Raw genomic sequence first — 14,263 nt, 5'->3', positions numbered from 1 at the left:
TTAGGAATTTATAGGCCAAGAATTAGGTTTACAGGAGATCTGAGGGGCCCACACGCCAGGGGGCGCGCCCTGAGGCTTGTGGCCTCCTCGGGACTCCTCTAACTTCATCTCCAAGTCCTACGTGTGTCTTCTGGTCCAAGAAAAATCATCAAGAAAGTTTTATTCCGTTTGGACTCGGTTTGATATTCATTTTCTGTAAAACTCAAAAACAAGGAAAAAATAGAAACTGGCACTGGGCTCTAGGTTAATAAGTTAGTCCCAAAAATAATATAAAATAGCATATTAATGCATGTAAAACATCCAAAACAGATAATATAATAGCATTGAACAATAAAAAATTATAGATACATTGGAGACGTATCACCCCCCAATCATAATGTGCATCACCAGATCACACCATTGGTCAGGTAAGTTCTTTCGTTTCATAATTTTGTAAACAAAGGACCACTTGATTATCATATGCTTTCTCAAAATCCACCTTAAACAGGAGAGCACTCTGTTTCTTTTTGTGAACTGTATTTAAGGCTTCGTGTAACACCACTACTCCTTCCATTATATATCTCCCTTTTATAAATGTTGTCTGGTTTGGGGAAATTATTGGTTTGATAACCTTGCTAAGCATGTTCATTAACACTTTTATTATGATCTTGAAGCTAACATTATGAAGGCAAATTGTTCTAAATTTCTGTATTTTCCTAGCATGTTTGACCTTAGGTACCAGGGTAATGATACCATAGTTCAATCTTGAAATGTCTAAGTTTCCCGAATGGAAATCGTCAAGCAATCCCTTGAGATCCCATTTAACCATTACCCAGAAATTCTGATAAAATTCTACTGCTAAAATTCTACTAGTAATCCATCTGGACCATTTCCTAGAAATTCTGATAAAATTCTATTGGTAACCATTTTCCAGAAATAACATGCAAATATAACAACTAAACTAGCAAAAAAAGTCAATAACAAATCTACTTCTAAAGTGGCACCAGAGCTAATTACGCATAACTCAGGGTCGGCCATCAGGCTTACACTCATTGAACGACATTCCACAAAAAAAGAATGGCCTTTTGCAACTGAACCATAAACCCAAACAAGGACAAACCTCAAATGCATCAACTAAACATTGAGTAAAGAGCTCAAGATTCACAAAGACCTCAAGCACAACAATGAAAAAAAAGACTATGCAAGTTCATAAGGCACATAAACAACATAATCAACTCAAAGTGCAACAAATGTAGACCCCAAAATAAAAATATTTGAGATAGGAACCAATCTAAAACCAAATATTCCCTAACAAAACAATAATAGCAAATCACTAAGGACCTGATCAGAAAAAAGAAATATATTGGACAAATGGTGGAGACTCACAAACCCTAACCAAATCATGATAATTAATCATCAAGTAGAAAACCCTAATGGGAAAAATTAACACTTTTTGCAGTATACTTAATAATTAACCTAATTAATAAATTTAAGACCTAAAAACTTACCTACTACACATCAATCAAACCGAATCACCTACAAAACTACAAAAGAATTTAATCAATACCTAGCACAACCATTCTCATCCTTGTAAATCAACAAAAATACAAGCGCAAGTCAACAGGGAAATGAACTTCACCTACCAGAGATCTAATCCACCAGTAAAACATTAGGGATGGGAACCAAACTAAGAACTAATAGGACCTAACACAAGAATATGATCAAGAAAAAGATTAAATCACAGAAGGGGAATCTGACCAAACCCTAGCCAAATCACACTCATACCAAAAAAACTCACCTACACATCACACATAACACCACAAATACTAAGTCAAAGCACAAGAGAATGAGCATACACATACCTGAAATAGCATATTTGCTCGCGGATGCAGCACAAGAACCCTAACCCAAGCACCAACTAGAGCAAAACCTGCAAAAAGAACATCAAATAAAGCCTCAAAGAACTAAAAATATATGCAGAACTCAAGCAGATCTAAAAGATAAGAAGAGGGGAAATCACAATAACACAAAAATAGTCGACGAATCCTAGCTCGAGAAGGGGAGAGGAGGCGACAGAAAGCAAGGGAGAGTGACGGACAGAGACATGAATTGATTGACCGCACGCGACCAGCGAGTGGACAATACAGCGCGATGCGGGCTGGGCTCACCAGATAACAGGTCCAAGAGCTTAACGGGCACCACATCGAGCCCAGGAGCGAATCGGCTGACCCTAAATTGGGGCCAGTCAACCAAACCCAGCCCAACAGAGCCACGTTCACACCCATAGAAAAGAAAGAAACACATGAATCTCAAAGCATGATCCAACGGCCAAAAAGTTCGACTAACCACAATTCTAAACTCAGGCGACTGTCATATAGCTAAAGTGAACGTGTGTACAATGTAAAAAAATGTTTGTGTGTTGTAAAAAAATGTGTCATACCCTTAATAGAATATACGTGACATGTGTTTGAAAAAAGTGTATACAATTTTAAAAATATTGAACAATGTAAAGGAATGTTCATGTAGTTTTATAAAAATGTTTATTATCATTAAGAAAATGTAAAACATGTAGTTTCTGGAAAAATATTACCATGCATTCAAAAAAGTTTTGAAAACATGTATTTTAAAAATTGTACAGAATGTACTTTTTTGCATGAAAATGCACATCATGTATTTGCAAATATCAAAATTTATCAAAAATATTTCATGTGTGCGTTAAAAATGTTGATTCGGTACTAAAAGAAATAGATATGTGTGAAAAAGAAAAAATAAAAGAAAACAAAAACAATCAAAGAAAAACCATAGCAGAGCGCGCGAATACTGGCTAAGTCCTCTCGAGGTTCAAAATAGACCGGGATAAAAGAGTTTAGTGTGCTGATTTTAGGGGTTGAGATTTCGGGGTTTGAGATTTCAGGGTTTGACTTAGTTTTTGCCTACAAATTCAAGGTTTGTTTTGGACCTTTTTCCGCTGCTCCGTACGCACTCCAGTCTCCAAAGCTGGTCAGTCCGGTCACAACACAAAATTCCGTTCTGGTGCTGTTGGCTAGCTAACATAAGGGATCACGTTGATGCATCGATTATCCGAGCCGCGCTTGCATGCCGAATCCGAGTGGGCTGGGAAGACCGGAAGTCTCACGTTCTTGGCTTGTGCCTAGATATACATGGGAGGCAGAAGCTAGCGCTACCCACCTGCCTCAACTCACGAACCACGATCGAAAAGAGGTGCAGAGCAAGACGACGACGACGATCGAACAACTGCATGCGGTCGAACAATCTAAGCCAGCTAGCTTGATTGATTGTAGCTTCGTACGTGTCGTGTGAATAATCATGGAGGTCGATCGATCAATCGAACTGCCTGCGGTTCAACAAGAAGGAACTACGTCGTCGCCGTCGCCGGAGTTGGATATCTTGGAGGAGTACGTGGAGACGGTGAAGGAGCGGGAGTCGGAGGCGAAGCTCAAGGACGTAAACCTGGACGACTGGCTCCCCATCACGTCGTCCCGCACCGCCAAGTGGTACTACTCCGCCTTCCACAACGTGACGGCCATGGTGGGTGCCGGCGTGCTGGGCCTCCCGTTCGCCATGTCGCACCTCGGCTGGGGCCCTGGCGTGGCCGTCATCGCCAGCTCCTTCGGGATCACGCTCTACACGCTGTGGCAGATGGTGGAGATGCACGAGATGGTCCCCGGCAAGCGCTTCGACCGCTACCACGAGCTCGGCCAGCACGCGTTCGGGAAGAAGCTGGGCCTCTGGATCATCGTGCCGCAGCAGCTCGTCGTCGACGTCGGCACCGACATCGTATACATGGTCACCGGCGGCCAGTCGCTCAAGAAGTTCCACGACCTCGTGTGCAACGGCCGGTGCAAGGACATACGCCTCACCTACTTCATCATGATCTTCGGCTCCGTCCACTTTCTGCTCTCCCAGATGCCCAACTTCAACTCCATCTCCGGCGTCTCCGCCGCCGCCGCCGTCATGTCCATCTGCTACTCCATGGTCGCCTTCTTCGCGTCCGTGCTACACAAACACCCTGCTGCAGTTGGAGCCGTCGACTACGGGCTCAAGGCGGCGACCACGGCGGGGCATGTGTTCGGCGCGCTCAACGCTCTGGGGGCGGTCGCCTTCGCGTTCGCCGGCCACAATGTGGTGCTCGAGATCCAGGCCACAATCCCGTCCACCCCGGAGCAGCCGTCCAAGAAGCCAATGTGGCGCGGTGTGATGGCCGCCTACGGCATCGTCGCGCTCTGCTACTTCTCGGTCGCCTTCGGCGGGTACTACGCCTTCGGCAACTCGGTCGACCCCAACATCCTCATCACCCTCGACAAGCCGCGGTGGCTCATCGCCCTCGCCAACCTCATGGTCGTCGTCCACGTCATCGGCAGCTACCAGGTGTTCGCCATGCCGGTGTTCGACATGATGGAGACGGTGCTCGTCAAGAAGCTCAAGTTCGCCCCCGGCCTCCCGCTCCGCCTCACCGCCCGCTCCGCCTACGTCGCGCTCACGATGCTCGTCGGCATGACCTTCCCCTTCTTCGACGGCCTGCTCGGGTTCTTCGGAGGCTTTGCGTTCGCGCCCACCACCTACTTCCTGCCCTGCATCATCTGGCTCATGCTGCGCAAGCCCGCCAGATACAGCCTGACATGGTTCCTCAACTGGATATTCATCGCCATTGGAGTTGCGCTCATGCTGCTCTCCCCCATCGGTGGGTTGCGCCAAATCATCCTTGACGCCAAGACCTTCAAGTTCTACTCTTAAGCGCGCAGTACAAGATTAGATGATTAAGAAGAATTTATTTAGCAAGCACAATAAGGTAATGTAAAGAAAGATTAAAGTATTATAGTTTTGTTGAGTTAGCTAAGAGAAAAGTGAAGCATGATATAGATTATCAGCCAGCTGCAGCACTAACTCAAAAACATTACGAGAGTATAAGGTGCACCATGTATTAATAAATTATTACTTCTTAGTAATTAGCTATTTTACATGTTGTTTATTAGTTTGACTGTAGATAATGTGACAACTTCATATAGTCGGTTGTTGTCTAGACACATTTCTATCTTGACATGGATGTCGTCTCCCAGAAAAAATCCGGCTTAAGAAGAAACGTTGAACATAAAACATAGTGTTTCTTTATCCCTAATGGTCTAAGAGTAAAACAACTCCACTAAACAACCAACCGATGGTTGGTTCTTGATATACATCATATTAATGCATGATGATTATAATTATGAAATATCTACATAGTTGCGTGAAAATACAATATGTCCCCTGCCAAAAAAAATCCCTCCTTCATTTCAAACTGTATGGCATATTTTTCTTTGTTAAGGAAAGGTTTTGACCAATAACTGTTCCAGTCGAAAAGTAACTATGCAATGAAGACATTTATGTTGCCTAATGAGAACTTATGCCTTAAAACTTTCTTACAATGCAACCAATATTCCCATTCAATAAAGCTAGCCATTATGACCTACTTCCCTTAGAAACTCGTTTAGTGTCAAATAATATTACTTTTTGTTTCTCATTTTGCTTTAACAAAGGATGTTGATATTTCTTTGGCCTTTTTTACTTCACCCGATAAGATTGGTATAGCTAGAAATCTTGCAGCAACGTCGATCTCACGGTCAACCATATCGCCCATCATAATCATGTCAATCTTCTCGCAAAGAGGGGGAAAACTAGACCACTAGGGGGAGAAGCCCCTACTGATTTTTATTAAGAGAAGAAATGTGAGACAGCAGCGTACGAGCCGAGGCTCGAACCTGCGTCGGCCACGAGACACACCGCCTCGCTGGCCACCGGACCGACTCCAATGGAAGTGGAATGCTTCAGGCACTTACACCGCCCAGTCCTCGTACCTCGCCACCTTCCACGGCTCTACATCCTGTCCGGCATGGAAGCTTACCTGGAAGGGCTGGGGGCCCCCCGCGCGTGAAGTTCTTCCACTGGCTCGCTAGCTTGGGACGCTGCTGGACAGCCGATCGTCTCGCCCGCCGTGGACTGTCGCACCCTCCTCGCTGCCCGCTTTGTTATCAGGCGCCGGAATCGATGAACCACCTGATCCTGGACTGCCCCTTCACCAAGCAGGTTTGGCATGACGTTCTGTCTTGGCTGCACCTACCATGCAGCGCGCCTAATGGTGAAGGTTCCCTGTCTGTCTGGTGGCGCACGGCGCGGCAGGCCATGCCCAAGCTGATGCACAAAGGACTCACAACCGCAGCTGCTGATCCCTCGGATGACCTGAAAACATCGCAACGATTGCGTTTTCAATGTTGCAACCCCATCGACTAGCGTCTTGGTAGCAAGGCTCAAAGAAGAACCTGCGCTTTGGGCAACCGCGGGTGCTCGAGGCCTGCGTGTCATCCTCCCACGGACCTGGGACGTCCACTGACGTTTTTCTTTGTGTTTTGTCTGTACCGGTGCCTCCTAGGAGGATGTAACAAACTATCTCTCTTTTCAATATAATGAAACGCAAAGCCTATTGCGTTTTCTCGAAAAAAATCTTCTCGCAAAGAGGGCGCTTTGTTCTGTATAAGTTCATTCCAAGTTATCACTATAACAAAACAGACATTTAATCACCATTGGAACGAGATGCCATGACTATTGAAAGTGGAGTTCCTACTCTGTTTTTTTGGCGTTCAGTGGAGTTCCTACTCTTGTAGCCACCTCGTGCATGACATCAACATACCCAACCTACACGACGTGCGCAAACCAAATCCAACGGCACCTAGTTTGTAACACGTTGGGACCGAGTTACCGCATCTTCGCTCATTATCTTTGCCGACATTGTCTGCGCAATTATGTGGGCCTCTGCTAGTTATTGCTTGTTATTAAAGAAAGAAATTGATGTATTTCTTTATTTTTTTATCGGAAACAAATAAAAAAATATAATTATTACCAAAACAAGTTTTTTTTTCTTGGAAGCACAGATAGGAGGTGATATGCTTCTTGGAAACAATTATTAGGAAGCAAATCAAAGCTTAGAAATGGATTTCGCTACAAATCCAACGTCAAATTTCTTAGCATGGCGAAACGAACGTCGAAGACGGCAAATCATGTTGTGGCAAGGCTGTCAATTTCCTTGAGCAAGTATGGTTTTGCCTGGATTTGCCATGCTTGATGAAGAAGGATTTGCTGTGCTTGATGAAGAAAATTGACATCCTCGCAACAACATAATTTCACACAAGGAATTGTAAGAAAATAGTACAGTAACATCAAGCTTTCTGGTGGGGAAAAAAGGCAAACATCAGGCCGGCACTCGCAATCGGACGGTGTAGAGAGCTAAGCAGTTCGATGGATCGCTGGCCCTCCGATCCTAGTGGTTCCCAAAGGAAAAAGAGGAAAGAAACTATAATCATCCAATAGTGGTTCTTTTGATGTTTCCGATTTCCCCGGCCCCAAATCTCGGGACAGTCCGTGCTTCCCATTTGCCCTAGTGCCGCAGGCGCACGAGTTGATTTCCTCTGTAGATCTGGCAAATGAATCCCGCTCTAGTTCTTGTGCGATTTTCTGCTCTCCTTCACGCTGACCGCTTAGAAATTTGTGTATTTCGGGTTTGCTTTTCTGCAGGGAGGATCGGGGCATTGGGTTTTTCCACCTAGACTGGCTAGAGGTGCGTTCATGTCGCACGAACTGGAGCGTGCGGCGGTGGCGGCCGCGCCCGAAGAGATCCCGACGCCCTTGGCCAAAAGGGTGAAGGAAGATCCGGCGGTTCCGGCCATGGCGACTGATGACTGGTCCAGGTGGTCCACGCTCCCGCCCGAGCTCCTCCGCCTCATCGCCGAATCCTTCCTCGACACCAACGACGTCGACTGCTACATGGACTTCCGCGCCGTCTGCCCCAGCTGGCATGCTGCCACCGACGACCCAAAGGACAACACCTCTGACCGCCGCTTCCAGCCGCGGCGGTGGATCGTCCTCGACGAGGTCTTCGACCGCGAGGGGAGATTCTTCCTGTTGAACACCGACACCGGTCGCTTCGTCCACAGAAAGCTCCCGCTCCTCAGCGAGTACTACGTGGTGGCGACCACTCACATCGGCTGCGTCGTCCTGGCCGACAAAATCCCTCCCCACGTGGCCGGTTAGACCGTGTAACATAGCCCAACCGTGTAATCTGTATATTGTGTAATCTTATAAATATATGTGATAGGCCACCCCTAGAGGGTTGAGCCAGTTCCCATAAATCCTATGTTTAACATGGTATCAGCCTAAACCCTAGGTCCTACTCCACCTCAGCCGCCGCCGCCGCCGTGCCCCCAACCCTAGGGCCGCTGTCGCCGCAGCTGCCATGACCGCTTCCGCCTCCGGTTCCGCCAGCTCCGGGGCCCTCCCCGCCACGTTGGCCGCCCTTCTCAATCTCCCCGCCCACGCCGGTGCGTCGCCGAGGCCCCAATTCTTCGGCACCACCACCGTTGGCTCGATGTTCTCGGCTCCAATCCCGCCATCTCCCGCGACATCGACGGTGGCGGCCTCCACCGCCGCGATGATGGCGCCACCCGCGGCCCTCGCTGGTTCGTCCCCGACACTCGCCATCCTGCCGGCGGCCTCGGCGGCCTCCGATGATCCGCTCGCGGGTGTGGCACCCGCAGCCCCTGCGGCGTCCGCTGTTGCTACCACCGACGCTGCCATGTTCTTTGGGCCTTTTCACTTCGACAACCTGATCACCACTCGTCTCACGCCGGACAACTATCTGTTTTGGCGTGCCAAGGCTCTACCCTTGCTCCGCAGCCGCTCCCTCCTTGGCTATGTCGATGGTTCCCTGCCGTGTCCGCCGCAGGTTATCCCCACTGTCCACGGCCCGGCCATCAACCCGGCGCACCGTGTGTGGGTGCAGCAAGACCAAGCGATCCTCTCCGCCATCCAGGGCTCCCTAGGAGACGGGGTCGCTGGCCTTTGCCTCTTTGTTGCCTCCTCCTTGGATGCGTGGACGACTCTGGAACATGCGTTTGCCCAGACCTCCACCGCCCACTCGATGGCTCTTCGCAGCAAGCTCGATGACATCAAGAAACTGGACTCATCTGCCACAACATACTTCAACAAAATGAAGGTCTTGGCGGATACACTAACCTCTATTGGTCGACCGCTGACTGATGAGGAGTTCGCCGGCTACGTTATCAAGGGTCTCGATGCCGAGTACGACAACCTTGCCGAGGCCGTCCACAACGCCAAGCCGCCGCTTCCTCCGCATGAGCTCTTCTCCCGTCTGCTCTTCACCGAGCAACGCATCGAAGCTCGCCGGTCCGTCACCACCATCGCCGACCAGCCAGCGGCCTTTTGGGCCTCGCGTGGCCAGCGCCCACATGCGCCCTCTTCGCCCGCACGGATTGCCACCCCCCTGCGCCAATGTGACGTCCGGATAATTATGCTACAGTAAACCTACGCTGATGATGCCACGTCACCTCTGTTAGTGTTGATAATCTCGCGTTAGTTCAAAACCGGATCAAAATTCAAATTCAAAATATGGCAAACAACAAAAGTTTTCAAAAATTAAAACTAAAATGTTCGGGTTGTTTCAAATAAATCGTAAGCAATTATGGTGGAGAGACCAAGCTTTGATAAAATGTTTAAAAGCTCTAAAGTAATTAAAACAGCAGTTGTGACAATTAATTAAATGCCTTTTAAAAATAATAATAATGCAAACTATTTTAATCAGGTGTCAAACTTTTTGGGGCAGTAGAATAAATTATAACATTAACTTAGGAGTTGTATTTATATTTTATAAAACAGGAATTAAAAGAATAAAATAGAAAAGAAAATATATAAAAAAAAAAGAAAACAGAAAACAAAGCTAAAAAAAGAGAGCGAACCCCCCCCCCCACTGGGCTCCGGCCCAGCAGGCCACAGCCCCACTGGGCCAAACCACCAGGCCCAGCCGGCCACTCCCCCCCCCCACTCCCCTTATCCACTCACCCGAAACCCTAAACTACCCCACGCACCCACTCCCCCCCCCCACATCGGCCTCTCCTCCCCGATCTGGATCGGGATCGCCCCGATCCCGCCCCCCCCCCCCCCCCCGCGATCTCGACGACGGCGCCCGTCGCCGGCACCACCTCGCCCCGACGCCGCCCCTTTGTCGTCCTCCTCCCCGAGCCCATTGCCCCCGATCCCTGCATCCCGCAGTGAGCCCCGGTTCCTCCCTTCCCCTTTCTGTCGCCGCCGTCCGTCCTCCTCTTCCCCCTACGTGCCTCGTCCATGCGCGGCCTCCCGCCTCGCGCCCGCGCGCTAACCCGTCGCTCACCGCGCCGCCCTCCCCGCTGCTCCGCTGCTGCGGCCTCACCGGCCGCGTGCCCCCCCTTGGAAATCCATCTTTTGGAAATCTCAATGGATTGTCGCTGAGTCAATCAGTCACCTCCTCACCTCTCCTTGATGTAATGATGAACCCTTGTCCGGAACTCGCTTCCATAGTTCATCTCCCGAGAATCTCCGATGTCGTTTCGACAATTTGTGTTGCACCTTTCTTCTCAGGCATCCTGAGTCTGAGTTATCCTGACACCAATCAGATCTGAATCTCGGTCAGATATGATGGTTGGAACATATTTCCAAGAGTTATAACATTGGCCTATTTATGACCCGGTAAGGTGATGATACCCAGCACACCTGGCGGGAGGACCTATTGTTATAAGTTTTCCCTTTTAGCAAGGTCTATTCTTCCATGAGGAAATTGTAAGACTTATTCTATAAGTTGTTCCTGATGGATCCTTTTTGTTTCCAAGTCTGATCTTCACCTGTTGACCATGTCAATGCTGTCTCGAAGCATGTCTATGGTACTCCGATTTTCAACAGGAACATTTGAAGCCCAATGCTAAATGTTTCCTGCTTAATTATCCAAACACCGTTGTATGGGTAATGTCATGAAATTTCTCTCCCCTACCTAAAGAGTTTTCTACATTATATCCTGTCATGAATATCATGCTCAGCTTGTCCTTGGGAAGGATATAACCTTGAAATATGTGTTTAAACACATTTTCCTTTCCATTCTTCTGTTTAATCTGATAATCATATTTTCCTTTCCATTGTTTGGTTTAACCTTTCTGGTGATCTATATGATCTAAGCAGTAATATTCTCCTGCTTATGTACACACCTCGGTGTACAGCTCTGTCAGTAAGACCCTGTTATTATTGTTGGTGACATTTCGGTAACCACCGATGGACGAGAACTTTGCCTAATGGTCCGCCTCGTTTCAACGAGCAGGAAAATGGTTCTCTTCGTCCCTCGCCCTTGGTACCGACGATGTTGCCGACATATAACTGACAGGCTACCCTCTGACATGCCTTGCTATCATGATCGTGCAAGATGTCACCGCCCTTCCTACTTTTAACCCACATGGTGGGCCCATAACCCACAGTTCCACAGGATCGAAACCTGACTCTCCTGTGCACCCCCTGTTCCCAAATTTATTCATCGCGCGTGGCCTCGTATGTAATTCACGGACCACCGTCCTACTGATCTATACTGGCATCAGACATAATACTTATTCCGATTGCTTTGAACCCCTTTCACACTTTGTTTCAGGCTTCGAACGATTGCCTACCCGTTTGAAACTTCTCATGGTACTTTCTTACTTGCTCTCGGCTTTTCTTAAGGTTTAGTTCGAGAGATACTTTCCGCCACCTTCCCCGATGATATTGACCAGATAGTAAACCCTACAGAAGTCCGTTCTTCCAGAATACCCCCTTACTCTGTCGTAAGTACGATGGAGTTCCCGAAGAAAGGACGACAACTTTATCATGATGACCTGAAACAGCAGAATGAAGACATCAATGTAATGGATCAACCTCTTCGAGAAGAACAACCAAGACCAAGAACGCTCCCTAGAATTTCGTAACCCGAACCTTCCCCCTTTACTTCCCTCTTAAATCTCGGGACGAGATTTCTTGTAGTGGAGGAGAATTGTGACGCCCGGATAATTATGCTACAATAAACCTACGCTGATGATGCCACGTCACCTCCGTTAGTGTTGATGATCTCGCGTTAGTTCAAAACCGGATCAAAATTCAAATTCAAAATATGGCAAACAACAAAAGTTTTCAAAAATTAAAACTAAAATGTTCGGGTTGTTTCAAATAAATCGTAAGCAATTATGGTGGAGAGACCAAGCTTTGATAAAATGTTTAAAGGCTCTAAAGTAATTAAAACAGGAGCTGTGACAATTAATTAAATGCCTTTTAAAAATAATAATAATGCAAACTATTTTAATCAGGTGTCAAACTTTTTGGGGCAGTAGAATAAATTATAACATTAACTTAGGAGTTGTATTTATATTTTATAAAACAGGAATTAAAAGAATAAAATAGAAAAGAAAATATATAAAGAAAAGAAAACAGAAAACAAAACAAAGCTAAAAAAAGAGAGAGCGAACCCCCCCCCCCCCACTGGGCTCCGGCCCAGCAGGCCACAGCCCCACTGGGCCAAACCACCAGACCCAGCCGGCCACTCCCCCCCCCACTCCCCTTATCCACTCACCCGAAACCCTAAACTACCCCACGCACCCACTCCCCCCCCCACATCGGCCTCTCCTTCCCGATCTGGATCGGGATCGCCCCGATCCCACCCCCCCCCCCCCCGCGACCTTGACGACGGCGCCCGTCGCCGGCGCCACCTCGCCCCGACGCCGCCCCTTCGTCGTCCTCCTCCCCGAGCCCACTGCCCCCGATCCCAGCATCCCGCAGTGAGCCCCGGTTCCTCCCTTCCCCTTTCTGTCGCCGTCGTCCGTCCTCCTCTTCCCCCTGCGTGCCTCGTCCATGCGCGGCCTCCCGCCTCGCGCCCGCGCGCTAACCCGTCGCTCACCGCGCCGCCCCCCCCTGCTCCGCTGCTGCGGCCTCACCGGCCGCGTGCCCCCCCGCCGCGCGACCACGCTCACCCCGCCTCGGCCGCGCCCGTGGCTGTGTCCAGCTGCGCCGTGGCCTCGCCGTCGTGCGCTTCCCGCCCGCGTGGCCCTGCTCCGCCTTGCCGCCCGCTTCCCCTGCTGCCGCCCGCACGCACTGCCCCTCCCCACCGCTCCGGTCTGCCGCGCCTCGCGCGCCCCCGAGCCCCGCGGCAACTCCGCCAGCACCTGCCGCCGAGCCCGCCACCATTGCTGCTGCTCCACCGCTGCCCCGCACGCCCACGGCTCCGCGCCTTCCCTCGCGCTTGCCGGCGGCCGCCACTCCCCGCGCCCCACTCCGGTGCCGCCCGGCGCTCCTCCCGTCCCTCCCGTGCCAGCCACTGGCGGCCGGCCTCGCCGCGGCCCTACCTCGTTGGCCGCCGCCCGGTTCCGCCCCTCGGCTGCTGTCGCGGCTTCACGCCGGCGCGCCGACACCCGCGCCAGTTGGGTGCACCCGCGAGGGCCATCGCCCGTTCGGGTTGCGCCCATAACCCGCACGCCCGCAAAGGCCCCTGGGGCCTATGACAAACGGGGCCCAGCCCCAGAACGTATAAAAAAAAGAATAATAATAATAATAATAAAAATAATAACTTAATTAATAAAAATAAATAAATAAATAAAGAAAATAAAAATAAAAATAAAAGTAATTAATTAATTTAGTTAATTTAGTTAATTAACCCTGTTTAAATTAATCTAATTAATTAGTTAATTTAATTAAACAGTAATTAATTAGATAAACCCTAATTAACCTAAACAGAGAATGACAGGTGGGTCCCATTGGACCCACATGTCAGTTTGACCTAGTCAACCCCTGTTGACTGCTGATGTCAGCATGACATCATGCTGATGTCATAAATCCATTTTTGAATTAAATTAAATAATTAATTAAAATCCAGAAATTAATAAAATCTTTAGAAAATCATATCTTTTAATCCGTAACTCGGATTAAAATATTTTCAACATGAAAGTTGCTCAGAACGACGAGACGAATCCGGAAACGCAGTTCGTTCGTCCACCACACCTCCCTAACCTATCGAACTCGCAACTTTCCCCCTCCGGTCCATCTGTCCGAAAACGCAAAACATCGGGAATACTTTCCCGGGTGTTCCCCCCCTTCGCCGGTACCACCTACTGTCGCGTTAGGACACACCTACTACCGCTCGTTGTCATGTCACGCATCGTCATGCTTATGTTTGCATTGTATTTACTGTTTCTTCCCCCTCTTCTCTCCGGTAGACTACGAGACCGACACTGCTGCTGCCCAGTTCAACTACGGAGTTGACGACCCCTCCTACTTGCCAGAGCAACCAGGCAAGCCCCCCCCCCCTTGATCACCAGATATCGCCTATTCTTCTCTATACTGCTTGCATTAGAGTAGTGTAGCATGTTACTGCTTTCCGATATCCTATCCTGATGCATAGCCTATC

The 14,263-nt window shown here is 48.8% G+C and overlaps 1 protein-coding gene across 1 annotated transcript; it reads left to right on the top strand.

Annotated features, from left to right (window-relative positions):
* Positions 1 to 3,151: 3,151 nt before the first annotated feature.
* LOC123164534 (lysine histidine transporter 2) lies at positions 3,152 to 6,262 on the top strand. The gene has a single exon (XM_044582054.1). It carries the CDS (start codon positions 3,307 to 3,309, stop codon positions 4,732 to 4,734), a length of 1,428 nt encoding a protein of 475 aa, XP_044437989.1. The 5' UTR covers positions 3,152 to 3,306; the 3' UTR covers positions 4,735 to 6,262.
* The last annotated feature ends 8,001 nt before the right edge of the window (positions 6,263 to 14,263 follow it).

This window comes from Triticum aestivum, chromosome 1D, assembly GCF_018294505.1.
Source record: "Triticum aestivum cultivar Chinese Spring chromosome 1D, IWGSC CS RefSeq v2.1, whole genome shotgun sequence".
In the NCBI taxonomy this organism is placed as follows: Eukaryota; Viridiplantae; Streptophyta; class Magnoliopsida; order Poales; family Poaceae; genus Triticum; species Triticum aestivum.
This window is presented reverse-complemented; position numbering and strand designations above follow the sequence as displayed.

Bases quoted from the DNA above. Each gene is read 5' to 3' on its own strand.
- LOC123164534 (XM_044582054.1), top strand. From the start codon at position 3,307: ATGGAGGTCGATCGATCAATCGAACTGCCTGCGGTTCAACAAGAAGGA.